We start from the raw sequence: 27,387 nt of genomic DNA on the forward strand, positions 1-27,387 counted from the left end.
TTTGGGGATTTTGTTTGTTTGCTGGTTGGGTTTTTGATCTGCTGTCCTTTGGCTATGAATCCATTTTGCCCATGGCAGAGCTACTGTCTCTGTCTTGCACTGTCCAATGCTTTCAAATTGTACAAGGTTCTTTACTCCACGTCTAGGCAGAGAGGAGCCTATATCCACTATACTGCATTATTAGTCTGTGTTTTTACATGTCCAGTCTTAAGTCCAGCGTGCAGAGCTGTGTTAGAGAGATGTGAGTGTGGTTTGAAGAAGGTCTTGAAGCAGTGTGGCTGCACTGGTATAATTATGATGGCTTTTTATACTGTTTCTTGTTTCACTGTCAGCCTGTCTGGCAGTTGTTTGAGAGGCTCTGCAGGACTTTGTGTGATGATGAGATGTGTGATGTGTTTTTCCAGTCAAGGGCTGTAATTCCTTGCCATGGGGTCATAAAGAAGTTCAAAGGCAGATAAAATGACAGCAGTCAGCAACAGCAGCTCAGTTCCTGCAACACAGGAGTAATTGCAGCCCATTATTACAATTGACTCTCGCTTCTTTCCCCTGAAGGAACTGAGCAGCTGCCAATTTACTGGGCTGCAAGAAAACTGATGAGCCAGGAGATGGGGGTCATAACGAAAGTTGAGAAACTGATCAAGGCAAAATTCATTAGTCCTGAGTAGCCATAAGAGAAGAGAAGGAGACAGTGCTGACTGGTCATCACTGATGCCCAGGTGGGAGAGATGGATTCTGACTTCCAGGTTGGTTTGTTTCACCTTCCACTTACTCTTTTGCACAAAAAGAAGCAAAGGGGTGGGGGGGGGTTCTGTCATAGCGTGTCTCACTTTGTTTAAAACAAACCAAGCACACAGCAGAGGAACCTGACACTTCTGTGACTTGCCTAGAAAGGGCTTATTTCACCCTGAATAAATACATCAGATGTTTCTCTGTCTGTTTTCTGTGTGCTCTGTAATCACTCCTGTGCCTTAGGTATTTACAAGCTTCTGACTTTCTTTTCGCAGCTAAAAAGGGATGAAAAATAACTTGCTTCATCTTTTCTGCTTTATTTAATGACAATATGAAGTTAGTAAAACTTGATTTCAGGATGATCTTAGGTAATTGCCCTTGCTTACAGTAAATATGTACAATTAGCAGTTTAGATATGAAATTTGTGCATCTTTATTGGTGTTCTCAGCAATAAATGCAAATGCAGGGGGGAAAAAAGGGTTACATCTACACCAGGCTCTGTTGTGGAGGCTCTGTTTCTTCATCCTTCTCTCACTGATACTGAGTATCAGAAACGTAATTCTTAGTTTATGCAGGTGGAAGTTCAGTGGAATTTTAGAGGGAAAAGGGAAGAAAAAATAAGGTTAATAGAGTGTGTTGTAGGTACAAAACCAGAAGATGTTATCGCATTCCACTTCTGTGGTGCTGCCTGTTCAGGTCTTCTCATTGTGCAGGTCTTTCATCCCCAGACCTAAATTTCATTCTCTTGACAGTACATGCAGATGTATTTTTAGAATTAACCTTAAAGAAACCTGTGCAGATTTTATTCTGGCTGCTTCTCCTTCTAAACGGAAAATTTAAAAAGATGCATTTCCAGTGCAGTTTGAGGAAAGCTGTTGATTGCAGGATCTAAAAACAGATATGTGGGGTGAATCTCCAGCTCTGTGAATGTCAGTTGGAGCTTTGCCACTAATGTCAGAGTTGCCAAGTTTTCATTTTAGTCCAGTATTTTGTTTTATTCCTGAATTCCTGTTAGTCCTAGTTTTTTAAATGGCATGGTCATGCTGGGAAAATTCACCTCCTTCTAACTAACGTGTGTTTGCAGATTGCAGCTGCCCCTTTGTGCTAATATAGAAGGATTTTTCTGGAAGATTTTCTGTTCTCAAAAATCATTGCAGCATGATACAAGCCTCCCCACCCACAGCTGGTACAAACTGCTGCTGCTGGGTTTCTGAATGTCCTGAAATGGAGCAATTTTATAGCTTGTTCTATTTTACTATTTGTGAGCTTCCCTTTTGCAGTGCTATCTTGAGCAAACCTTGATGCAAGTTCTGCATGATGAGAAGCACCTGCATGCCTTCAGTTCTGAGCCAGAACAGCTTTTTCATAGCTGTGCTTTCACCATGATAGGAAGTGGGTTCATTTTGCTGGTGTCTAGGTCAGGATGTTGCTGTTTGATCAGCCTATAAGTCAGTGCTTCAGGGAATTTTTGTCACTTTCCATGAACAATATGCCAGTGTAGGTGCTGTTCTTTACTCATCTATGATTTGTAAGGCATCTTGGCTTATCTGAGCATGGTCATATGTCTGTTTCAAAATAATTTTGATTATTGCATGATTTTGAAGGCTGTCCTAGTAGAACATTGAGGAAATAAATTTGTAAACTTGCAAAATATTAAAGTTAAGCTTCTGTTTGCTCCATTACTGAGACATTATTAATGGTTTTAGGCTCAGTGTAAGCAGCAATCAAGGCCTGTTGCCTCACTCCAAGAACTCTGAAAACAGAGTTAACATTGCTCTTAGCAAGCTTTGCTTTTTCAGTCTTTCATTAAGTTCAGATGAGCAAGATTTATTTCTTCCTTGTGTAGAGAGATGGATGGGACTGAGAGACCTGAGAGGTGAAAAGACTGCAGGAGACAGGTGGAATCATTATGGTACAAAGGGAGCTGCATGTCTGCAGCTTATCCTGAGTCCTGCAAGACCTTCCTCTGCTTATTCTGTGACGAGAGGAAGCTGGGTGAAAAAAGATAAATGTAGGAATGGTAACTAGAGATAATTTGTTAAAGATTGAGTAGTTTTTAGGTTTCTTTCTACCAACTAGCTCTTTGGTTGGTAACACAGTGTGTGAAGGGTATTGAAAAGGAGTATGTTGTTGTTTTTTAATTTTTTTTTTCCTAAGGAACGAGGTTTGTTGGGGGTTTTTGGTTTGTTTTTTTTTTTAATGTCTTGGTTTGAGCCTTTCCAGCTCAAGACAGAATGTAATTTACCCCAAAGGAGTAAATAAAAACACTCGCACAGAGTTGGAAGTTAAATGGAAATAATATTTACAAAAGTAAATACAGCACAAAAGGCACCAAGGTAAAAGGATATATATACAATCCAGCTTAGCCCCAAACTAGTCCTCAGTTAGGCCTTAACTAGGCCCTGAGCTAGGCCTCAATGACGCAGCAGAAAATATCCCCCAGCCATCAAAAAAACTTCCCCCACGCTGCAAAGGAAAGCAAAAGCCAGCTGTCCGCAGAGAGACACGGGGCTGACCAGAAACTCTGCTCCTTAGACAGGGAGACACGGGAAAAGGGAATAGAATAACCAATTATGATGGCATTCTGTGGTTCTGTGCCTCCCTCCGGGACTTTCTAATCCCCTGGAGGACCTCTGTGGTTTTACAATTAATCCTTAACCTACAACATTTAAGTTCTAATTTGTCATGGTATCTTCCTTAGAGTGTGGGTGCTCTGTATTCGTATGGAGTGCAAATATCTATTTGTCTGTTGGATGTTCTGCTCCTCATTAGCAGAAAGTAATTCTGTTGCTAGCTTGAATTTGCTTGATTTTTTTTTTTTTTAAACATATGTTGCTTCTCGCAATTTTTGAGTTTTGGAAGACTGATATTCATGAAAAATTCAAGGCTGCTATGTTAATTAGGAGAAAGGTGTTTTGGTTCATAAAGACTATGTTAATTCTAGACCAAACCCTGAAATGTGAGTGCAAAGCAGATGTTTTATAACTGGACCATTGTTTTATTTTTGTCTATCATAAAAATATTTGAATAGCTTCCCTGTAACTGTATGGGGTTATTCTTTGAGTTGTGAATGCCTTTGATTAAATTATGTAAGTGTGGTAGTTGCCCTTCTTTAGCTTTCATCATTGTAAAATCAAAGCTAAACTAAATCTGAAAATCACTACAACCAAATTGCAACGGTTTTTATGTGAACACATAATAAAACTTGTTTATGATGGATTTATTGGGAGTTCAGGAAACTCCATAAGCATTTAATATTCCAGCCATTTCAGTATTTAAGTAGTGAAAAGTAGACTGCTTATTTGTGAACCGCATTGACTTGTGAAACTCTTCCACACATTTACTTTTATACGAACATTATTTTCTTTATGTGGAATCATTGCCTTCATGACACAGTCTAGGCAAATATGAAAGTGAAGAGCTGCTGAACTGTAGCTGTGTGTGGCCATGAGTGATTTTGCTTTACAAAAAAAAAAAAAAATCAAACATACTTCTTATGCATTCCTCAACTCCTTTCATCTTTGTCTCATAAAGACAAATGGGTATGTCTGAATCTAAAGCCAGCAGAGGAAAACCACTCCATTTTTGGCTGAACTCTAAATGTAAGGAGGAGAAAATGCTGAAATAACTGACTCAGTTAGGCAGGATTCCTGCTTATCAAAAGCCACTGTGCAGCATTGCTGTTGTCATGGCATCAGACCTCTCTTGGTCCAGGCATAGAATAATGTATGGCAAAACTGTTGATGTTGCTGTCCTTACCCACTGCTGTTATATATTACTCTAAACCAGTGTGGAGTTCACAAATCATACTTTGGTCTTGTTTGGTTAAGGGGAAGTTGCTGCTTGACATTAGCTTCTAGAAAATGTCTGTACCTCCATGGAGCTAAGTTCTTCAAAGTTCTTCAAAGTTTCTGGGTATGTACAGACTCAAATTATAGTTTTACTAGTTATTTGTTTGTATTTCCTAAGCAGAAAATTCATTGTGATATTTTGGCTCAGGTATTTCAAAACTTTCTGAATTTTCCAATTTTAAGCAAATATGAGGTCTGATGGGATCTAATGTCCCTTTTCTGCTGGAGTGAATATTTTTTAACTAGCTAAGAACTTGTACCATCTGGCCAAAAGCTTTTGTGTGGAACTATACTTTCCTTGACTTATTTTTTTCCTCTTAAATTGAAGATTGTAATGTCACTTGTTAAAGTGAAACTTTCTTTTAATGGCTTTGTGAGCAGCAGGTGTCCAAAATCTCCCGAACTGGAGAAAGTACTGTTTGTGCAATCCAGAGCTCTTCTAGATTAAAATAATCCTAATGAGATGGGGTTTTTATTGTTTTGGGGTTTTTTTGGGGTGGGGCTGGTGTGTGTGTGTGTGTATTTTGTTGCAATTTGTATCATCTCTGAAGGGCTGTTCAGTTTGATAGAATCTGAAATCTGAACTGTTAGTTTTATTAACATCAGCAGGGAAATCTTGTAGTGATCTAATGATAAAATTGGGTATGTTTGGCATATAGGGTGTTCAAAAAGCCATAGATACTTGCTTAAGATGTAAAAATGTCCATTACAGTTATTTGGATGGCACTTTGAAAAGTGTTGCAACTATTATTATTTTTTTTTTTACATCAATTGTCCTTTGTAAGTATTTTGGATTTTGCAGGTTACATAGAGATAAGGTTGATGATGGATCCCATTTGTAGTATTATTTAGTCCAGATCCTGGCCCAGAATTCCCAAGTTAGATGTTGCTTTACAACCTCACACTGATGACGCTCCAGCAGGACAGGAGAGGTGATTTTCTCCCCCTCTGCTCCCAGCTGGAGAACTGCATCCAGTTCTGGTGTCCCCAGCATAAGAAGGACATGGAACTGCTGGAGGAGGCACAGATAAAATCCATGAAGATGATCAGAGGGCTGGAGCACATCCCCTGAGGGGATAGGCTGTGACAGTTGGGGCTGTTCAATCTGGAGAAGAGAGGGCACCAGGGAGACCTTAATCAGCCTTCCAGAACCTGAAAGAGGCATACAGGAAAGCTAGGGAGGGGCTTTTTACAAGGGTAGTGGTAGGAGCAGAAGGGATGGATTCAACCTGAGGAGGGCAGTTTTAGACTGATTGTTAGGATGGAATTCTTTAAAGTGAGGGTAGTGAGACACTGGAACAGGTTGCCCAGGTTGTGGATGCCCCTCCCTGGAGATGTTCCATGCCAGGTTGGATGAGGCCTTGACCAAGCTGGTCTAGTTGAAGGTGTCCTTGCCCAGGGCAGGAGGGTTGGAACTAGATGATCTTTAAGGTCCCTTCCAACCCAAACCATTCTAGGAGTCTATGAATAAAAAAGGCTTTGAAAAACTTCCTTCTATGGAGAAATTTTTGCTAATGCTTATCAAAGGAGAAATTATGAATAATTTTTACTTGTGAAATGTGATATTGTTCAATTACATTTCATTTTACTGAAGTAGGCATAGTGAGAACTAATTGTTTTAGTACCTTAGTGTTTGCAGTCATTGTAATAGGTCAATGGGACTTTTTACTGGTAAATACCATACTTTTGCCAGCAGATCCAGAGAGGTGATTCTGCCACTTTGCTCTGGTGAGACCTCACCTGGACTACTGCATCCAGGTCTGGAGCCTTCAATATCGGAAGGAAATGGACCTGATGGAGCAGGTCCAGAGAAGGACTACGAAAATGATCAGGGGGTTGGAGCACCTCTGCTACAAGGACAGGATGAGGCAGCTGAGGTGGTTCAGCCTGGAGAAGAGGAGCCTTCCAGTACCTGAAGGGGGCCTACAAGAAGGATGGAGAGAGACTGTTTACAAAGGCCTGTAGTGATAGCACAAGGAGCAGTGGCTTCAAACTGGAGAAGAACAGATTTAGATTGGATGTTAGGAACAAGTCCTTTACTATGAGGGTGGTGGAACACTGGAACAGGTTGCCCAGGGAAATGATTGGGGCCCCATCCCTGGAGATATTCAAAGTGGGGCTTGAGAGGGCTCTGGGCAGCCTGGTCTAGTTGAGGATGCCTCTGCTTGCTGCAGAGGGAGTTGGACTAGATGACCTTTGGAGATCCCTTCCAGCCCAGCCCATTCTATGATTTTGTGTTTGGAGATTTTCTATGACCACAGCTCTAGATTTTAAAATATCACAGAAACGCTGACAATCTGTCTGTCCTTCCTCTAGGAGCTCAAGCAATTTGTCTGTACTGTGAATACAGAGCAAGATCTTCAATGTGTCTGTAAAGCTTCAGCAGGAAAATTATAAAGATATGAATAAATGTATGTGGTACTTTTAAAATAAACAGATTATTTTGGTCTCCAGAGAACAATCTTGGTAAATCTTCTAAGAAGGTTCCCAGTTATGAAACACTGAGGAGTTATGAAGTACAAAGAGGATTCCAGATGGCTACTTAAATTTTAATACTAATAGCTGTGTTTAAAAATGTCCTTCTATCAACAAGAGGTGCCTTGGGTGCTTATTGTAGGGGAAGTGTTTAACAGTATGTGTGAGTTCAAGATGGTGATTATAGGGATACCTCTTTCAGCTAAATGAAAAGAATAAATAAATCACAGGCAGGTGGATGGGGTCAGGCAATGAAAGTGAGGAGAACTGAGGAATTTCCAGGTCATAACAGGTTTTGCATATGTTAAACTGGTATCCCCTTGGGATGAAAAAAGTTTGAAGGAAGTAGCAAGAGCTCTGAAATGGAATGCATTTCCATATATTATGAGTTCTGTATCATGAGGAACATGATTGTCTCTCTTAATAAGAGGCAATGCTGTGAACAGCCTTTGGAGTGGGAATGGAGGTGAAAGCCTTGAGTAGAGGCTGTACTTATTCATGACAGGCTTGGAGTTTTATATGCATTGTTTATCTAGCTGCATTATCTTTAAGTCATCTCATGATGTTTGATGAAGCAGCAAAAGTAAAGATCATAGACCATGCAAGCTGCAGTTGCTTCAGCCTCTCTAGCTGGTGAGATGCAGATTCCGGATTCTCTGCTGGAGAAGAGCCCTGCTGGGATGGAGTCACCATAATTGTTTGAATTGTCTGTGTTTCTCTTTGATGTAGAGGAGAGGGATTTGCAACAGAGAGCAGTTTTTTCTCTTTTCCTTGATACTTGCTTGATAAATACTGGAACAAGTTGCCCGGAGTTGTGGTTGAGGCCCCATCCCTGGAGACATTCAAGATCAAACCTGATGGGGCCCTGAACAACCTGATCTAGTTGAAGATGTCCTTGCTCACTGCAGGGGGGTGGTTGGACAAGATGACCTTGGAGGGTCCCTTTCAACCTGATGTATTGTGTGATCTGTCCAGGCAGGTTTTGTTTGCAGTGTTTTGTATGCAGTGTTGCCAGCTTGCTTATAGTGCTTGTTTCTGTCTTGAGTGCCTCAGATATGAGACTGTTGCTTTCCTACTATGTTGAGTGACTAGAAAATGTGCTCAAAGAATGGAGTATGGGCTGAATCACACTTTCTGTGCCTCAGCTGAACTCCAAATTGTAGAATAGTTGAAGAGTTTTGGTGTAATTTTTTGTTTGTTTGTATGTGTGGGTTTTTTGGGGTTCTTTTTGTTTTTTGTTACGCTTTTTCCAATCCCTCTCAGCACGTTTCTGTACAAGTGACGAATTTGTGAATATTTGGAATTATATTTTTCCTCTCCTCTCTTGTCATCTTCTTGCTCCCTTTTGAGGACTAAGAAATGGAAGCTTTTAGTTTCTGAATGTATGTATTTGTTCGTAGCTGCTGTCTTTGAACTTCACTTTCCATGTTGTATCATCTTGTCTTAATTCACTGTGATCACACACAAAAGCCTTTCCATTTGGAGCTGCAGAGGAGGAGGAGGAGAGTGGTGAACCAGAGTCCATGTCTTTTGTTGTGTCTTACGTTCCTTAAATCTTGTTAAGACTGAAGATATTCAGTGGCTGCTATTATGTTCAATTTGATTGAAGCCAAGCATCTAGATAATAGAAAGAAATTCGTTAGAGTGAGGGTGGTGAGACACTGGAACAGATTGCCCAGGGAGGTCACGGATGCCTTTCCCTGGAGGTGTTCAAGGCCAGGCTGGACAGGGCCTTGAGCAATCTTGTCTAGCAGAGGGTGCCCCTGCTATAGGCAGGGGGATTGGAACTTCCTTGGGGTTAAGTAAGGAGAGAGGTGCTCCTATGATTGTGTAAACTTCATTTTGGGGGAGAACTTAGGGAAAAACCTGTGAAATAACATTACCATGATTACAGATTTGTACACCCACTCTAAACATGGGAAAACTGAGCTTATTTCTAAAATCTTGATTTAATCCAATTAAATCTTTAAAATGTAATGTGCTGTTTTCCTCCACAGGAGCACTACCTCATTCAGTGCATTGTTTACTTTGTAACTTAATTCGATAATTTTAATTTCTTTTCATGGAATAACCTGTGCCTTTTTATTGCACACTGTTGAAAAGGGCCTTACAGAAAGTAATGTTCTGAGAGGAAAGCATCAGTAATTGCTCTGTTTAGCTGTTTGAGCAACCATGATGAATGTATTTTTTGACAGTTCCTGTTAGGTGAAGGAACATGATTGTCTCCTCCATGCAGGAGAAACAGAGTGAATGATTCAAATATCCATTTTGCATTCTCTTGTTTTCTGTCTTTTCTGGGGTGTTGGAAGGGAATAGTTTTCTGTCAAACTACACCTGCTTAGGATACTACTTTCATAGGTCTCAACAGAAGTTCCAGTTGCTCAGCAGTTCGGCAAATCAAACCCTAGAGCATAAAGTCAGGTACTAGGAAATGAAAAATGAACAGTGAAATGACTGTATGCTCAGGCTTTTGATTTGCACTGAGTAGAAATTGGCAAAGGCAAAGATAAGAGCTAACTCTCCAGGTTGGTATTCAGTCACTTCAATTACGTGATCCTCCTTTTTTTTGTATTTTGTAGCCTGTACAGGAAGGGGGCTTTCATCTTCATATGTCCTAGATCCATCCCATGCAACAAGCAAGGCTGGGCCTGATGGTGCATAATCACGTGATTTAGAATTGTATTGGTACTGCAAAATACACATAGCTGCTGAAGTGAGGATTTTGAATTACTTGTGTAGTAAGTGAACAGAGAAATTTGGAACTTATATGAAAAGTAACATCTAAGGTTGTAACTGCCTTAGTCTGGGTCAGGAATGTGTGTTTTGAAGCAAATCTCATAGTTGTCCTCACTTCTCAGGCATTGGCTTTCATCTCAAAGTACCCATGTTAGGTTTCTTAGAATGGGATGATGTGGAGTGATGAGGAGAGGGATGTGCTCCAGCAGCATATGCAATACACTAGGAATAAGCCTAGGGCAAGGCAGGGACTAGAGCAAGTGTGAGTGGCCCTTCTCTTCCTTCTTTTAAACCTCCAAAATTACAGATACCTTATTGTCATTACAAAATGTTTTGCAATAAGAACTTGAAACATTTTCAAATGGTTCTATTATAGGACACAGGGGTTTTGCTTAGCTAGGTAAAGAACCTAAAATTGATGCTGTGACTACCTCATGTAGCATCATAGAAGAGCATGAAGCTATGGAGTTAACATGCACAGACAGCTTGAATTCTAGCATCTCCTTGCTCATCAGGGCTTGAGTTAGCAAACTTCATGTTCTCTTAACATCATTTTTGTGTGTGTAATTAGATAGTCTATGTTTCACTGCAGTTTCATTTTGAGACCTCATTAGGAGGACTGCAAGAGAGAGTACATATGGCTTTACTCGTGGCAGTTCTTATTCCCATCTAGGATATGCAACTATCACCTAAAATCTGCATTAAAAGATTTTAGGCTGCGACAAGGGATGTAAGTCTCTGGAGGTTTGAAAAGACTGCTGAAGGGTAGTTGGAGAAGCTAAGCTTAAGTGTAGTTTAGGAGGAGAGGAAATCAGTGTAAATATGCAGAGAATTCAGGATGTTATTCAGTGGTTGTGGTAGTGCTGAGTTGACATTTGGACTTGACGATCTTAGAGGTCTTTTCCAACCTCAATGATTCTAAGAATTAATATCATCACAGCAGTTTCTGCATTACTAGTCACTCCTTCTCAGCTTCTAATACATAATGTCCTAATTTTTCATTAATATGGAAACAATTTTTTCCCATTTTTTATTTTTGTTGCAGAGTTTAGCCTTCTTCACCAGCTGGAAAGGCTGAGATAGACACCTTGAGTTAAGGAGGAGAGGACAGAAACTAGGGTTCTTTCACTTTGAAGCTAACATGGTGGCAGCATGGTACTGAATATCAGGCCCATATTCAACTTAACCCATGACACATGGAGTCAAATTTTCCTTAATTTTGTGGTGTTTAGTTCTGTCTGTAAAACAGTGGTGATACATTAGAAAAGGTAGGAGGCTCATTTTGAAGCTCCTTGAATTTAATCCAGAACAGATTTGAAGAAAGGTTACTAAAGGCTGTCTCAGGGTTGGTTTTGCCTGTGAAAAGGTAATGAATAACAGAAAACAATTCTGTACAGTGATATGCACTTTTTAAGATGCATGCTAAAGGTATGTTTTCTTTCTTAAATAAAACAGTTCTATCATCTCACAGTTTATACACAGGTGACAGGTTTTCCTAGGTTACCACTTTTTCAGACAAGGGTGATAATGACAGCAGGACTCACACATTGTAATTATTCCTTCCTCATCATTACGTACTTTCTGCTTTCCCTTATTATTTTTAGCCTTCACTTAACTGTTCTGTTTAGTGAATTGTTTTGATCTATCATTCTGTAAAAATTTTTTTTAAGCTGTTGTCAACCCATTTTTCAACCTTTCTTCATGAATCTAGTGTAAGTCTAGACATTTAAGCCATATCTGGATTTTTTTTAAAAAGTAAAACCCAACCCTCAGCTTTCTCTCTGCATTTTTGAATCTTCTCAAACTTTTCTTGGTGTGTCAGAAAGTCTAACACAGTTTAATCTATCTGAAACACTAAGCTTTCAGTCTGCAGAAGCAACTCTGAAAAGACAGTGCTTGGTCTTGCTGTCAGTACATTTTGTATAGTGCTTGAATGGCCCTATTATCCTCTTGTGCACTCAAAGTGAATGAATTTGTCTTTCCAAGTGGAGCATTTCTTTCTTCCTTCTACGAATTCCCACTTCTGTTTCTGAGGAAGAGAACAAGACTGCACTCCCTGGAAACATGTAATTCTGAACCTTCAAAATTAGATTCCAGTGTGCCTGTCCTTCACAAAGCCTGATTTATGCCAAGTGTTGCCATAAAGAGTTTGTTTGGACCATTATGGAAATAACTTCAGCCTAATGTACTGCTGAAGTTGGTTAATTTGCTACCCTCTTCAGTTCTGAAATATTCTAATTTCTCTTTTCGACTTTCCTTAGTCTGAAGTCCAGGACTGGAAGTTCTTAAGCACTTGCTAAATTTGAAATATCGTAGCTGTTCTCTTGTCATGGGGATTGCTCAAACACTAGGTACATGTGCACATTTGGGAGGGTCAGTGCTCCAGCTAAACATAAAGATTTTCAAATTAATAAAGGAAATTATATAGATTCATAGAATGGTTTGGGTTGGAAGGGACCTTAAAGATCATCCATGAGACCAGGCTGAATTTCCAGAATGCTTGCTTAGTTCTGCATTACTTAGCTCTGTAGAACAACAAAGACATAAATGAATGATCTTTTGACCTGCAGGATGCTTCCATGCAGCCTGCTCTTTTTGCTCCAAGGAAAATGGATGCAGCTGGTTGCTTGAATTCATAAAAAGGAGGAAAATGGAGGGAATATAAGATAGAGATTTTCAAGAAGCAGCAGTATGGTCTAGGTAGCCTGGAGTAGGGGAGGCTAATGGGGGACTTCATTGTTTGCTCTACAACTACCTGAAAGAGGTTGGAGTGAGGTGGGAGTTGGTCTCTTCTTCCTAGTTAGGTGATATAATGAAAGGAAATAGCATGGGACTGTGGCAGCAGTGGTTTAGGTTCAACAATAGGAAAAATTTATTTCCTGCTAAGGTGGTCTGGCAATGGAACAAGCTCCCTGGAGGTGTATAAGAAATGTGTGGACATGGCTCTTCAGGATGTGGTTTAGTGGCCATGGTGGTGTTCTGTTGACAGTTGGACCTGACCTTAAAGGTCTCTTCCAGTTGAAACAGTTCTGTAAATAAAGCTTAGGTACCTTTTCTTTTAAGGTCATGTGATGAAATTCTCAATCATCAGGCGAAAAAAAACCCACAACAACATAGATGCACAAAAAGAACTGCTGGTTTGCACAATTGGTGTTTGGGAAATTTCCAAAGTAGAATGCTACAGAGGTCAAAATATGCATTTGTTTAAATTCTTTGATGTCCAGTAAGCATGATGGTTTTGCTGCAACTATTTGTTGAGGGACTTTCCTTTAGGTTGCTGGAATCTTATTTGGGAAGATGAGAATGTAACTTTTCTTATTTACATTCTTTTTATGACAGGAGTCAGTAGCAAGTGCTTAAAGGGAAGCTGCTGTACTAGGTGAACTTTTGATCTGGCTTTCTGTGGTAGTTATTATTTCAGTCATCTTCATTACTCATCATTTGCTTCTCATCTGGACCTAAGAGTGTATTGAACTTCTATTAACCATGGCTCCTGGCAGTCATTCAGCGGTTATTTAATAAACGAGGAATGCATTGCACTGTTGTTCAGCTACAAGTTTAGTCTCATTTACCTGCCCTTTAAAAAAATCAGGACTTCTTAAGGCCATTTATTTGAAAGAATTGAAACCAACAAATGAAACCTGCATCCAATTTACATCAGGGAAGTACAAACCATTTAATTCTAGAAAGTTAAAAAGGTTATTTTTTCCCCCATTTTACTCATTTGCTTTAAGACACTGCTGCTAATAGAAATAAAGATTTAGTATTTTTCTAGCCTCAGTCTTTTTTTTTTTTTCTTCATATTTCATGCTTCTGTTTTTCTCACTGGTGATGTTTGACTTTAAGAATGCTTCACTGCTACAGAACATGCTGTCAAGTTCATACTCTGAAAGAGATTATTCTGCCCACTCCTTTCCCATAGAAGTGATCTTTGAGGATGAATTAAGAGCTGTGTAGACTTCACAGAGCTCTCTGCTCTCTTCTAAGGCAGATCTGTCAGTATGAAACCCACTGATTTATAAGAAAATGGAGTGGGTGCTCGAGATGAGGGGGGAGAATAAAAATGTCTGTATTGCAGTATATGAGGGTAGAAGAAAGGTAGAAATAAAAAAAATATATATATGAGGAGTGGATAAGCCAGGGTGCTTGTTGAAAAGTAACTACTTCATAAAAAGATTTGAGCTGAAATCCGCATCTGGATTCTTCAGTGTTACTGTAAAAGGTAAAAAAAAAAAAAAAAAAAAAAAAAAACCAAAAACCACCCAAATTTCTAAGTAAGAAATCTGGCCAAGGAAGCATTAGCTGAGTTATCCCACACTATGTTTAATTACTGGAAACTATGGCATTTAAAAAAATCTCATCTTAGAATGGACACTATAATGCCTTTTAGGACTTAATTCTCTTCAATGCCTCATGCTATGTAATTAGTACTTCCACTTCTGCGTAGATCCCTAAATGCCTGTTGTGTTAGATTTAACATTTGAAATTGTGGCTAAAATAAAACAATGGTTTTTATTTGCTTATACCTGAAATAGGGGAACGAAATTAAAAAAAAAAAAAATTGTGAAGTTGTGGTGAGTTGACTTTGGCTGGATGCCAGGTGTCCACCAATCTTTATTGTTTACCCTCTCAGCTGGACAGGAGAGAGAAAGGCTAACAAGAGGCTCATGGATGAAGATAATGACAGGAGATCACTCAGCAATTACTATCATGGGCACAACAGAATCGCCTTGGGGAAATTAGTTTGATTTATGATAAACCAAATGGTAAAGCAGACAGAACTGCTGTCAGTGAGAAGGATTTAGTTATTTAAACATTATTTAGTTACTAAAACAATTTAAGTTAGATACTTCCATAGTTTGGGGTCTAATTTTAATGCAACGTCTTATTTAACTTTTTTTTTTCTTTTTATTGATAGTTACGGTATGCCTATTTTTTTTTTTTCCCCTCACACTCAAATAAGCTCATTCTAGCAATTAGACTCCTAGTATTTGGACAAAATTTAATACAAGTTTATTTATTCCTTAATGATTTAGAAGGAGCTTGCAAGTTGTGGCCAAAATGACCTTGGATTTTTGGACCATGCTGTCTTAATTGTTCTATACCTGTTTGATTCTTGAATGACAAAGCCCTGAACTCCTGTTATCTTTTCCCTAGGATTTTAAGACAGGATTTGGCATCACTTTAATCCCTATGAATGTGGCAAATGTAAAACAAGTGGATCGGAGTGCCAAGCAATCTTTTGAAATAATTACTCCTTATAAAAGCTTCAGGTGAGAACTTTATTATTAATTAATATTTATGCAGATAGTTAATGCAGTAAAGAAATACTTGCTGTGTACTAGAGTGACTTTCCTAGTTTTGGATGAAAAGGTGATGTTTATATTAAGAAGAATTTTCTTTCCTTGCAGCTGTGTGCTTAATCTCTTGTTTCCCTGACTAGACATCCTGTGCCCACAGATTCATAATTTTATGTAGCCTTTGTTCATTCTGGGTAAGGGCAGAAGAAAAAAGAATTTGACACCATTATAAAGAATAATAAGCTGCAGTAGTGCAATAGTGTTGCATCCAATTAATAGTAAGCATTTTATTCAATAAGAAAAGATGTGCCATCCTTTGTAGAAATTGTCCATTGAAATCAGGACAAAGTTTCACTTTGGCTGATGCTGTGACTCGTAATGATTTTTAAGAAAATAAAAGTATGCTAACAAGAAGCCTTTTGCTGAGTGTTCCAGTGCATGTTAAATGGAATTTCAGTAATGCAGGTGAAGAAAATGCTGTTCTCTTAGGTAGGCTTGCTAAATGATAGCAAAGTTTCCTTTCATTCTGAGATGACTAGAGTAGCAGGTAAATTAATACTAGTCAGTGATTTGAGTCTGTGGCTGGCTGGTAGACAGCTAATTCTTTGCCTTTCTCTGGGCCATCACCATGTTTGTGTTTGCTTATGATGATTTATGTTTTTAAAAAAAGACCAGTTTAAGTGGCTGTTGTGTTTAGCAACTCCATTCTTGTTAAGTTTCCATAGGTCACTTTATGCTTTTGTTGCGGCTCAGACCTTAAGTTTGGCAAGTGGAACCATAAAAAGATTGAAAGTACTTCAGAAGCATAACTTGAGCAGGACAAAGACTGTGTAACTTGTGCTAGCAGTCACTCTGTTGAAAACTGAACACAAACCCAGGGAGTTTTCATGGGCTGAAAATACACAATACTACACTCCGTCTTAGTATTTATATCTGTGTAGAGGATGATTTTTTGAGTGTGATTTCAGGTGTAAATGTAATAAATGGGACACTCCAGACTATGTTTAATTGGGCTCTAAAATAAAAGTCAATAACACAGAAAAGTCAATTGTTTCAGCTTTACAGCAGAGTCGGAAAGAGAGAAACAAGAGTGGATTGAAGCCCTGCAGCAATCGATAGCAGAAACTCTGTCTGATTATGAAGTAGCTGAGAAGATTTGGTTCAATGAGTCCAACAGGATCTGTGCAGACTGTAAAGCTCCCAGTCCTGACTGGGCATCCATCAATCTCTGCGTTGTCATTTGTAAGAAGTGTGCAGGTAGGGTAATTAATGACAGACTGTGTGGGTTCTATGAAATGTCATATTTGCATATCTGTATGGCCTTGAATGGGCCTTTTTTCATTTTTACAGTGCCATCCTTGTGAAAGTTTTGACAGACACGAAGTGAACATAACTTGTTTTGTTTTTTTATTTGCTGATACCAAGGTCATCCTTATTCTAAAACACTTCCATGCATAAATGGCAGGTCCCTAATCCCTCACAATTAGTGGAAATTAAGACACACTAGCACTTTGAGGGGAAGCTGGATTTTGCAAGGCTGGATGCCAAAGGATAACAATTTTCATTGTATAATTTTGGGATATTAAATTCCCTGACATCAGGGCGTATTGGACTGCCAACTGGGATGGAAATTTCACATGCTGCTAAAAATCTGCTTCTAACAAATCTACTTCTAACATTTTGTATGTATTTAAGCAGTAGATTCAGGGAAATAGTCTCTAACTCAAAACTTTCCAAACAAATCCTCTCCAAAGTATTCTGCATCACATAGCCTACTTTGTTTATTCATTACTATCAAATGCAAATCCATTTTTTTCTTTCAATTTCTTTTCTTTTGGGTGCTTTTATATTCAAGTATCAAACCCAGCCTTTTTTAAAAGCTGCAATTAGAACCAAATTGTTTAAATTAACTTTTGTTTCGTTACCTCAGCAGAAGAGAAACCCAGTGTAAGTGCTCTAAGTAAAAATACTCTTGGACTTTCAGGGCAGCACAGATCATTAGGACCAAGAGATTCAAAGGTCCGGAGTCTCAAAATGGATGCCAGCATTTGGAGCAATGAACTTATTGAGGTATGTTCTTATATTGTAATTCTTTGTTCCATCTTGAAAAGCACTGTATGAGTAGGAGTTATTTATGGCTTCACTCACAAGAAAACTAATGTAGCTTCTAACTAGCATGCTGCTGTTACAGTAGACTTGTTTCCAATAAAAATGTAGTTCTGTGTCACTCAAAATACTAATTTTTGTTAACCATCTATACAACTTCTCTTAGTATTTTGATTATTTTTTGGGGAAAAATAAAATGCTTTCAGAGAGAAATCTTAATGGACACTATTGGGAAGGGGAAAATGAAAGAAACTTCTCACTACCAGTTTAGTTTAAGTGGTGCTGACAGAGAGGGTTGAGTCATCACCCTTTTCTTGAAGACAAATGCTTTGTCTTTGACCTTCTACTCATATTTTCTAATATATATTGAAATAACTGGTCAGCCTTGTAAGGCTTAGTTGCTATTGATGGTAAATGGTGACTGCAGACTTCATTATTCGTTTATAGATGACCATAGGCTGTGACTGAGAAGGGCTTCCTTCTCCTGCAAGCAGCTTTCTTTCCTTTAATAACTTTCTCTTTCAACTTCTAGCAGCTGAAAATTATTTAGAGGCTAGCTTCATATCCTTCATACTGTTTTTTTGTCTGTTTGTTTTGTTTTTCTCCTTGCACGTTATTCAAGCTCTTTATCATCATCGGAAATAAGAGAGCAAACAGTTTTTGGGCAGGAAATCTTCCTCCAGATGAAGAGCTGCATATGGATGCCCCTGCGGACAAAAGGATAACATTCATTACACAGAAATACAAAGAGAGGAAATTCAGGAAAGCACCTTTTAGCTACAAAACCAAGGAACAGTTGAATAAGGTAATACTTGAATGGGTAAGCCAGAATACCTTTTGTATTGTGTCTGGGTGCAGTTTGGTCATCTTGTTAAACTCGTGAGAAATAAATTCAGAACCCTGAGTGGCGTTCTCACAGAGCTGAACAAGGGTTGGTTTTGGAGTCTTGACAGGGCTCATTTCATGATTTCTTAGTTCCTAGATTTTCCAGTTAGTTTGTCAGTAGAAGCACCTCCATGGTGCCTGTAGTAAGTGTTCCAGAGCCATCAATCGATACGGATCTTTCTTTTTCTTCAAATGAGCACACTAGGGCTGCAGATTCCCACTTCTTTAGATGCCTTCTTTACATGTTTTTGATATTTTATATATCTGATATCCAGCATTCCCATACACTAGATGATTTAGTATGTCAATGGTGAAAGTAGCTCATGAACACTTATACAGTAACTTGTGGCTAATTGGAAATGAAACCTGCTAAAATTAATGATAAAAAAAAGTGAGTTCTCAGTGTTTCCTTTTGCTTTATTTTTGGCTAAAAAAGTGGGAAATACTCATTATAATTATCAATTTCTATTTAATTTTTGATATGCCTTTGACTGACTGAATATCTGGTGATGTCAGACATAGTTGTTTAGGATGTGTGAATATAGAAGGATTTAAATGCATAGATATGGCAATGCTAATGGCTTCAGTTCCTGAGTCATGAGTGTGCAGAGATCATGGGGAGGCAGTAACATTTGAAAGTTCTTGTGGTTTGAACTTGAGAGGTCTGTTTCTTCAGTGATTATTGTGTCAAAAAGTGTCATTTTTTTCATACATACTAAGTTGCATGTTAGTTGTGTGTATAAAATGTTAAAATAGTGGCTTGTGAGAACAGTTGTCATTAAAATACCTCTAGCCAAAGTACAGAACCATCTCGCTATATACCTTGAATTTATTTTTGTTTTCCACTTCATTGGAATTGGGAACATTCTGGGGCTTTATGAGAACTTTTTATATTGTTGCAAAATAAAACATTTGGATTATTTTCTATTTATTGGTAGCAAGAGACTTTATTTAATATTAGAGGTGTGGACCACAGCAAATAACTCTGTTTTACAGGCTTGATTCTTCCAAGTCCGTGGTTTTGGGGTTTTTGGGGGGGGCAGGGGAAAGGGTTTCTGTCAATTAATCATTTAACTACTGGCAAAAAAAATATGACGTGTAATGGTCAAATTCCCTGTAGAAACATGAAATTACTGTGTAATAAGATGGTCATTGCCAAGTAATTCTAGAACTTTCACTGAGCTGTCTGCCCTGTCATCTTGTGCCTACTGGATACTTACAGGTTTATTACAGCAGCTGAATTTGAGCGTTCTTGCGTTGAGTGACTTCTCCCTTAAACGTTTCAAAAGAACTCATTCATTAACTAAATAATTAAATGCATATTAAATTGTAGAAACTGTTATGGAATAGATTGCTGTAATTGTGTAGCTAATCCTGGGTTTAAGGTTTTAGACCAGCATTTGGAAAGGTAATAAAAAAAAAAAGGTTTGTTATCTGTGTTTGTGTGTATAAAAATAAATTTATTTAGTGTGGGGTGAAATCTTTAAATGCCAAGGAAATTGATCAGCTAGGAAGATCCCCTGAAGAACTTTTGCCTTATTACTGTGAGCGTAGTTTTAAAACACTGCTTATGAACTCAATCTGTTTCCTAGTAATGAAATTTAAAGGTGAAATCTCATCACTTTGATTGAAATTTTGAGGTGTAAAATAGTAGTATTCTTTTCTATACTAGCTTGATTTGTGGATCAAAATGAGGGGCAGTTTTTCAGATAAATAAGAATCTTCCCCCTCAAGTAGTATTAATTCACAATATCCTTCCCAATTGAAACTTGTGGGAGCAATTTCTTGCAGGGTGTGGATTGATTATGTTTTTGGAGTTGCTTTTTTGTTGTGGCTGCTTTTTTTTCCTAGATTCAGACCATACTTGATGATTCCTGCTACTGCTCTGTTTGTGGTCTCAAAATGTAGAGGAACTCTATTGGAATTGAAAAGATTTGCATCTAAATGATCGAAATACTCGTTGCCAATTATTTTTTAATTTAAACAGGCTTTTTGTTTTCCTTCTGCATGCTAAGGCCCTATGTGCTGCTGTAGTTAAACAAGATGTGCTAGAAACTCTGATGTTGCTGTTCAGTGGGGCTGATGCTATGTGTGCTACTGGAGACCCTGTTTACAGTACTCCATACTTACTAGCCAAGAAAGCTGGACAAAGACTGCAGATGGAATTCTTGTACCACAATAAGTTCTCAGGTAGGATTCACTCTCTTTGTTTCAGTCTTCTAATTTTATATTGAGCAAAAGGGAAGAAAGGAATTCAGAAGGAAAGGTGTCATTGAGTTCAACAACAGTGGTATAGTGGAGGGGGAGTTGTGTTATCTGTATTTCAGCAGACAGTGGATATTATTGTGTACAAGTTACTTGCATTTTGCTCAGATAGCAAATTTATGACTTAAAAAAATAACAAAGACAATGATAACTAATATACCTTATTTATAACACAGAAGAAAAACATCTCCGGCTCTGCAAAATTATCAGGCTTTTACCTGTAAAAGGTAAAGAAAAAAAATATATATACTATACATATATAAAAAAATATATACATATGTATAGAAAAAAATAAAGAAGAAAGAAAGTGTTTCACCCAAGGAAAGCAGTGGATTTCCCTACATTGGATGCTTTTAAGGCTCAGCTTGACAGGGTGCTGGGCCATCTCGTTTCAACTACACTAACACCTAGAATGGTTGGACTTGGATGATCCTTGGGTTCCCTTCCAACCTGGCAGTCTGTAATTCTGTGATATACTTCAGATATGTGTTAACTGTATTAATCTGGGGCTTTATTTTATTTCTTTAAAATCATTTAACTTCCTATCTATCCCTGCTGTACACAGACCTCCCTGATTTTTGCCAGACTCTTCTCCCAAAATAAAACTCACCTCTTGAACCTGTAATATGATCTATACCAGCCAACTGTCTTCACCTCACAGCTTCACAGAACCACAAAACCCGTAGGATCTATGAAAATGTGAACCAGTGTTTTACTGATGAATATGTAAAAAAATTACTGTAATTATAAAAATCAGTAAGATGTATTTGTGGTGTAGTAAAAGTACTACAGAGCAACTCCTTATCTACAGGTAACACGGATAGAAATGGTTAAAGTGCTTAGAATGATATAACTGAAGTTTTCTGTCTTGCTCCTTTTGTCTTTTAATAGATTTCCCAAACTATGATCCCAGCTTTGAAAGTGGTTTCTCTGAAGATTCTTCACATTCCACCTTTCTCTGTGAATTCCTATACAAAGTTTCTTCTAATACTGCTAAGCTTCTTATGGAGAAGAAATTAAAAGAAGGTATTTCACTTTTATTTTGTGCATTTGAATATGTATAGTTTGGATTAATTTCCTTCTTTTTAACTTCTCAGATTACTTTTAAAAACATAAGATGCCTTTGATATGACATAGCCTCTTTTGATTTGGTAGATCTCTTCCAGATAAGAAAATACTGATTGCCTTAATCTCCTTATTCAGTTGTTGAAAGAGGAAGAAAAATGAACTACTGAACAATTAGTCGGCTAACAACAGCTATTGATAAATGAAAAACACTTAGAAACACTTCTTGCTTTAATTACGTTTAGCTAGATGCTGCTAACTGCCCCAAAGCAGGTTCCATCAAAAATGATAATATTTCAGAAATCATTTAAAGTATCACTGATTTTTAGTGAGACTCCAATTTGCAAACATGCGGGATATTTCTCAAGCCCGTGAGTTTTAAAAGTATTCCTAGTAGAAATGAGCACTTCCACCAACTTTACAACCAGTTGAGTTTTGTGGGGTGAAAATGTGTGTATATCACAGTAGATACAGTCTCCTGTGTGTATCAGTCATCTTTGGTTGTTTTTTATTGTTATTGAGAGGTTATAATTTTCTCAACTTTTTTGTTACCTTTCCTCCCCAGTTGTGTCCCTACGTTTTTCTTCCATCTAAACAAAAATTGATGTGGGATTTTCTGGCCTGATTTATGGTTGAATTTATTGCTTCTAAAACCTTGACACGACATCCCCTGTCGATAAATAGATATTTTTGCACGTTTATGTCCGTATTCTTATGATGTATGCCTTTGAGATCCTTTCTGGAGATTAAAGCCTATAACACCCATTTAAATATGCTTTTGAAGAATCTGTATATTAGTGTGGGTTCAAATTCTTGGAAGTATTGCTTGATCAACACAGCTCATGCTTGATCACTGACAATTCCCAGCAACTCTGCAGTTGTCAATGACAGCTGTTATGGCAGAGGACTGCTGCTGGACAGGACTCTGGAGGATTGTTCTGAAACTGCATTGAGCTTATTTGGGAAAGCAAGGAATAACTGCAGACCTTACTAGTACTTGCTCCAAGGGCAGTCTTTGTCTTCTGTGCTGTGGGTGTGAATATCTACTGTGCCCTGCTCTGGAGCCCACAACACAAGAAGGACATGTAACTGTTAGAGCAGGTCCAGAGGAGGCCACAAACATCATCTGAGGGCTGGAGCACCTGTCCCATGAAGAAAGGCTTGAGAGAGTTGGGGAAGAGAGGGCTCTCCTTGTAGCAGCCTCCCAGTATTCGAAGGGGGCTGCAGGAGGGCTGGAGAGGAGCTTTTGGCAAAGGCATGGAGTGATAGGATGAATGGTGATGGCTTCAAACTGGAAGAAGCTGGATTTAGATGAGACATTAGGGAGAAGTTTTTCACCATGAGGTTGGTGAGGCACTAGAACAGATTGCCTGGAGAAGTGGTGGAGACTGCAAGCCTGGTGATATTCAAAGCCAGATTGCATGGGGCCTTGGGCAAGCTGGTCTAGTAGGAGGTTTCTCTGCTTGTGGCTTGGGTTTGGAACTAGATGATTTTTAAGGTCCTTTCCCACTTAAAACAATTTATGATTTGTATTCGTAAAATAACCAGAAAAAAAAAAAAAAGAAAGAAACAAAACCAAAACACAAACAAAATAAAACCAGAACAACCAACCGACCAAAAAAAAAAAAATCAAATCACAAAGACCCTTCTAAGAAAAGTAGAGAGCAGATACAAAGCAATACTACTGTTACATTCTATCTGAATGGTGTAAATTTGTGAATATCTGTCTGGATGGAAGATTTAGCTGTAAATGCTCACAATGTCTCCTGTGGTACTGGAGAGATGCAGTGGGGAGTGAACATCATTATTAGGATGCCTTAAAAATATTTCTGAAGAAAGCCCTCAGACGAGAAACAACTGAGTTTTGATTGTCTTCCATCATAAGGTTTTAGTGGACAGAAATGAATCTGCATTGAAAGTTTGTGGTCTATTGCTTATCCTTCCAGTTACTACTTGGAGGAGCACCCAGTAAACGGAAAGGAACCTCGTTTCCCTCAGCTCAAGTTGGCCCCTGAAATTGTGATAGTGTCTTGTAGCTATTCTGCTCTTTGGTTTTGAGGGGGGATTTTTTTTTGTTGGTGGTGGTGTGTTTGCTTTTGCATTCTTGTTAAATTACTCATATGTTTGTCAGGCCTAATGTTTCTGGGATGAGTGCTTTACAACTAGGTAGGAAGATAGGTTTCCCTGAGCTTTTGCGGTCCAGGAAGACAAATGACAAATGGGTCAAGGGACGAAGATGTAATAATAACATCCTTTCAACAACAACAAAAAACCCTGCAATTTTGAATTAGAAACTGCTCTTGCCTGAGGGCTGTAATATATTTCAGCCATGTGTAAGAAATACTATGACAAAAGGAGGGTTTTGCTGTTTAAAACATAAACCATACCGTTTTATTTTTGTTTCTCTTCTGCATTGATTTTTTTTTTTTTCCTGAGATCAAGAATTATTTCTTTGCTTATAAAACCTCATTAACATGAAGTAATATGGGATATACAACTCCTGTAAAGCTATACATTTGCAAACACTACCTTATGCTTGTTTTACTGTTAAAAATATGTATTTAGACTACTGGTAGAACTAGAGGGCAAGTAGCATGATGCAAATAAATAAATAAAAAAAATTTAAAGCCCCCCCCCCCCAAACCTCCAATAATAAAGAAAATATAACAATATCAAGATAGTACCAATAATAATAGAACAGTATAAAAAGAATAATAATAAACCAAACCAAACAAAAATTATATCAAAATAGTACCAATAGTAATAAACCAGTATATAAATAATAATAAATAAACAAAAAATAGCATAACAAAAAAAATCAAAATAGCACCAATAATAATAAATCAGTATATAAATAGTAAAGGAAAAAAATAACAAAAAAATTAAATCAGTACCAATAATAATTAATAATAACTTGGTATATAAATAATAAAGGAAAAATAAAATAATAAAAAAATTTAAATCAGTACCAATAATAATTAATAATAAAACAGTAGCTAACAATAAATAATGTGATGATAAATGAAATAATAATAATGAAAATATAATAGTAATAAGAAAAATAGTACTAAGAGATTTTTTAAATCACATAGTAAGTAATAGAAAAACTAATTGGATGAAATATCAGGTAAAATATGAAGTTAATATTGGGCTAACTACAACTGCAACTTGGTTTTATGTGTTTTTTGTTTGTTTGTTTGTTTGTTTTTTTCCTCCCAGAACTGTTTTACCATATTCTCATAAACACTATACCTGAGTATTTGCAGCTGTGCAGGAATTTTAAGACTGTGGAAATACACAAAACATTTTTTCTTAGGGCTTGCTTCTCTTCAGTGGTGGGAGTAGATGCACCTCAGATTATATTGTAAGAACTAGGTTTAAGCTAGAATGGATGCCTGAAAGTTCTGAGCAGTGAATAGTCCATGGTATGCTGTGTCATGTGCTGTGTTCATCTTTTAGTTTCATAACAGGGAGTAGGTATTTGGTCTTAATTCAATATGCCAAATAGTATTTTTTAAATTGCTCCACAAAATTTTATTTTCTCTGCTTGATATTTTTGTTCTATTTCAAAAGTATAGATGGCAATTACTAGCTACACCAATATATCTAATTCAAACTCATTTGAGGATAGAATTCTTAACTAGGTAATTTAACCGTAGAATCATAGAATCAGTCAGGGTTGGAAGGGACCACAAGGATCACCCAGTTCCAACCCCCCTGCCCTGAGCAGGGACACCTCACACTACATCAGGCTGGCCAGAGCCTCATCCAGCCTGGCCTTAAACACCTCCAGGGATGGGGCCTCAACCACCTCCCTGGACAACCCATTCCAGGCTCTCACCACTCTCATGGGGAAGAACTTCTTCCTCACGTCCAGTCTGAATCTCCCCACTTCCAGCTTTATTCCATTCCCCCTCATCCTGTCACTACCTGATATCCTAAAAAGTCCCTCCCCAGCTTTCATGTAGCCCCCTTCAGATACTGGAAGGCCACAAGAAGATCACCTCAGAGCCTTCTCCTCTCCAGACTGAACAGCCCCAACTCTTTCAGTCTGTCCTCATAGGAGAGGTGCTCCATCCCTCTGCTCATCCTGGTGGCCCATGATTAGCAACTGGAAATTTTTACACCTGGAGAGCACCGAGCACAAACACATCATGGATCCGGAGTGGCTTGAGGGCAGTCTTGAGTAAAAGGACTTGGTGGTGTTGTGCGATGAAAAACTCACCATGAGCTGGCAATGGGCGCTTGCAGCCCAGAAGGCAGCCGTGTCCTGGGCTGCATCAATAGAACTGTGACCAGCAGGACGAGGAAGGTGATTCTCCCCTTCTGCTCTGCCTTGGTGAGACCATGCCTGGAGTACTGCATCCAATCTGGTGCCCCCAGCACAAGAAGAACATGGAGCTGCTGGAGCAGGTCCAGAGGAAGCCCTGAAAGGTGGTCAGAGGGCTGGAGCATCCCACATATGGGGACAGGCTGAGAGAGGACTTATAGTGATAGGATGAGGGGCAGTGGATGAGAGCTTGAGGACTGTAGATTTAGACTGGATATTACGAAGAAATTCTTTACAGTGAGGATTGTGAGACACTGGAACAGGTTGCCCAGGGTGGTTGTGGAAGGTATCCCTGCCCATGAGAGGGGGGCTGGAACTGGATGATGTTTAAGGTCCCTTCCAACCCAAGCCGTCCTATGAATCTATGAGATGTTATCTTTCTGTAAACTACAGTGTGGCTAAATGAATTTACCCTTCCCAGGTATGTGACTAGCAACGAGAGAGACACCCAATCTATTTTAATGTGAACATGCCATCCTGGAATGGCTACAGCTGCTGCCTGTCTGCAATGTGTCCATTCATCTCCCCCAGTACACAGGAATAAATTCTGCACTGTTTCATTACAATCTGACACTTGGGCCTGCAGTAGGAGAGAATTGAGCTCTGCAAGTGATGTACCTAGAAAGGATTGTTCTGTTACTTTCTCTGTTCTTCAGTTTGTCATCCTCTACCATTTTGGTAGTGCTTTTTTTTTTCCTTTTTTTTTTTTTTATTTAGTATAATCATGTTAAATAACACAACTTCTAGCAGTGTTTTCCTTCTGCTTTCCTGTAGTGTGCAATGAATGCAAGTTTTTGCATGTATGGCATTATTTTTTCTAGATTGTTTTCACAGAATCCTAGAATGGTTTGGGTTGCAAGGGACATTAAAGATCGTATTGTTCTAGTCCCCCTGGCATTGGGAGGGGCACCTTCCACTAGACCAGGCTGACAAGGCCTTATCCAACCTGGTCTTGAACACCTCCAGGGAAGCGGCATGCAAGATTCTTCTGGGCAACCTGTTTCAGTGTCTCACTCCTCTTGCTATAAAGAATTTCTTCTGAATATCCCATTCTAAATCTGCCCTTCTCAAGCTTCAATCCATTCCCTCTCATCCTATCACTGCAAGCTTTTGTAAAAAGTTCCTCCCTAGCTCTCCTGTAGTCTCCTTCAGGTACTGGAAGGCTGCTCTAAGGTCTCCCTGCAGCTTTCTCTTTTCCAGGCTGAACAGCCCCAACTCTCTCAGCCCTTTGATCATCATTCTGGCCTCCTCTGGACCTGTTCCAGCAGTTCTATGATCTCCTTGTGCTGGGTGACCTACTGACTTGATTTTGACCTCTAGCTCCCATGAACGAAAGGGTAGTCCTTTTTTGCCACTATATACCATGATTCACTCACTCATTTTGCTCTCTACTCTTGTCACAAAATATTTTTCTAGTAGCTTTCAGTGCTTCTAACTTTGTACTGTTTTCATTTTGTTTCCTTAACTCTCTTCTGTTAAACAAAAAACATGGTATCGTGTACTTGCTCTTCCACCACCATGTTCCACTGCAGGAGAATTAAAAGCCCTATACAATGGTAAAGTTAACTTACGAGTATATTGTATCATTTCATAATGTAAAATTGTGGTGTTGGAAATGTTATTTTCTTAAATTGCCATGTGTTAG

At 38.5% G+C, this 27,387-nt stretch overlaps 1 protein-coding gene across 1 annotated transcript in view; it reads left to right on the forward strand.

Annotated features, from left to right (window-relative positions):
- Positions 1 to 27,387, forward strand: part of ARAP2 (ArfGAP with RhoGAP domain, ankyrin repeat and PH domain 2) — a 122,641-nt gene that overhangs the window by 39,168 nt on the left and 56,086 nt on the right. The window contains exons 9-14 of the mRNA XM_054382985.1: positions 14,949 to 15,064; positions 16,149 to 16,348; positions 17,076 to 17,161; positions 17,820 to 18,002; positions 20,098 to 20,272; positions 21,239 to 21,373. Coding sequence (XP_054238960.1) covers positions 14,949 to 15,064; positions 16,149 to 16,348; positions 17,076 to 17,161; positions 17,820 to 18,002; positions 20,098 to 20,272; positions 21,239 to 21,373 — 895 coding nt within the window. The remainder of the gene's footprint in view (positions 1 to 14,948; positions 15,065 to 16,148; positions 16,349 to 17,075; positions 17,162 to 17,819; positions 18,003 to 20,097; positions 20,273 to 21,238; positions 21,374 to 27,387) is intronic.

This window comes from Indicator indicator, chromosome 8, assembly GCF_027791375.1.
Source record: "Indicator indicator isolate 239-I01 chromosome 8, UM_Iind_1.1, whole genome shotgun sequence".
NCBI classification, from domain to species: Eukaryota; Metazoa; Chordata; class Aves; order Piciformes; family Indicatoridae; genus Indicator; species Indicator indicator.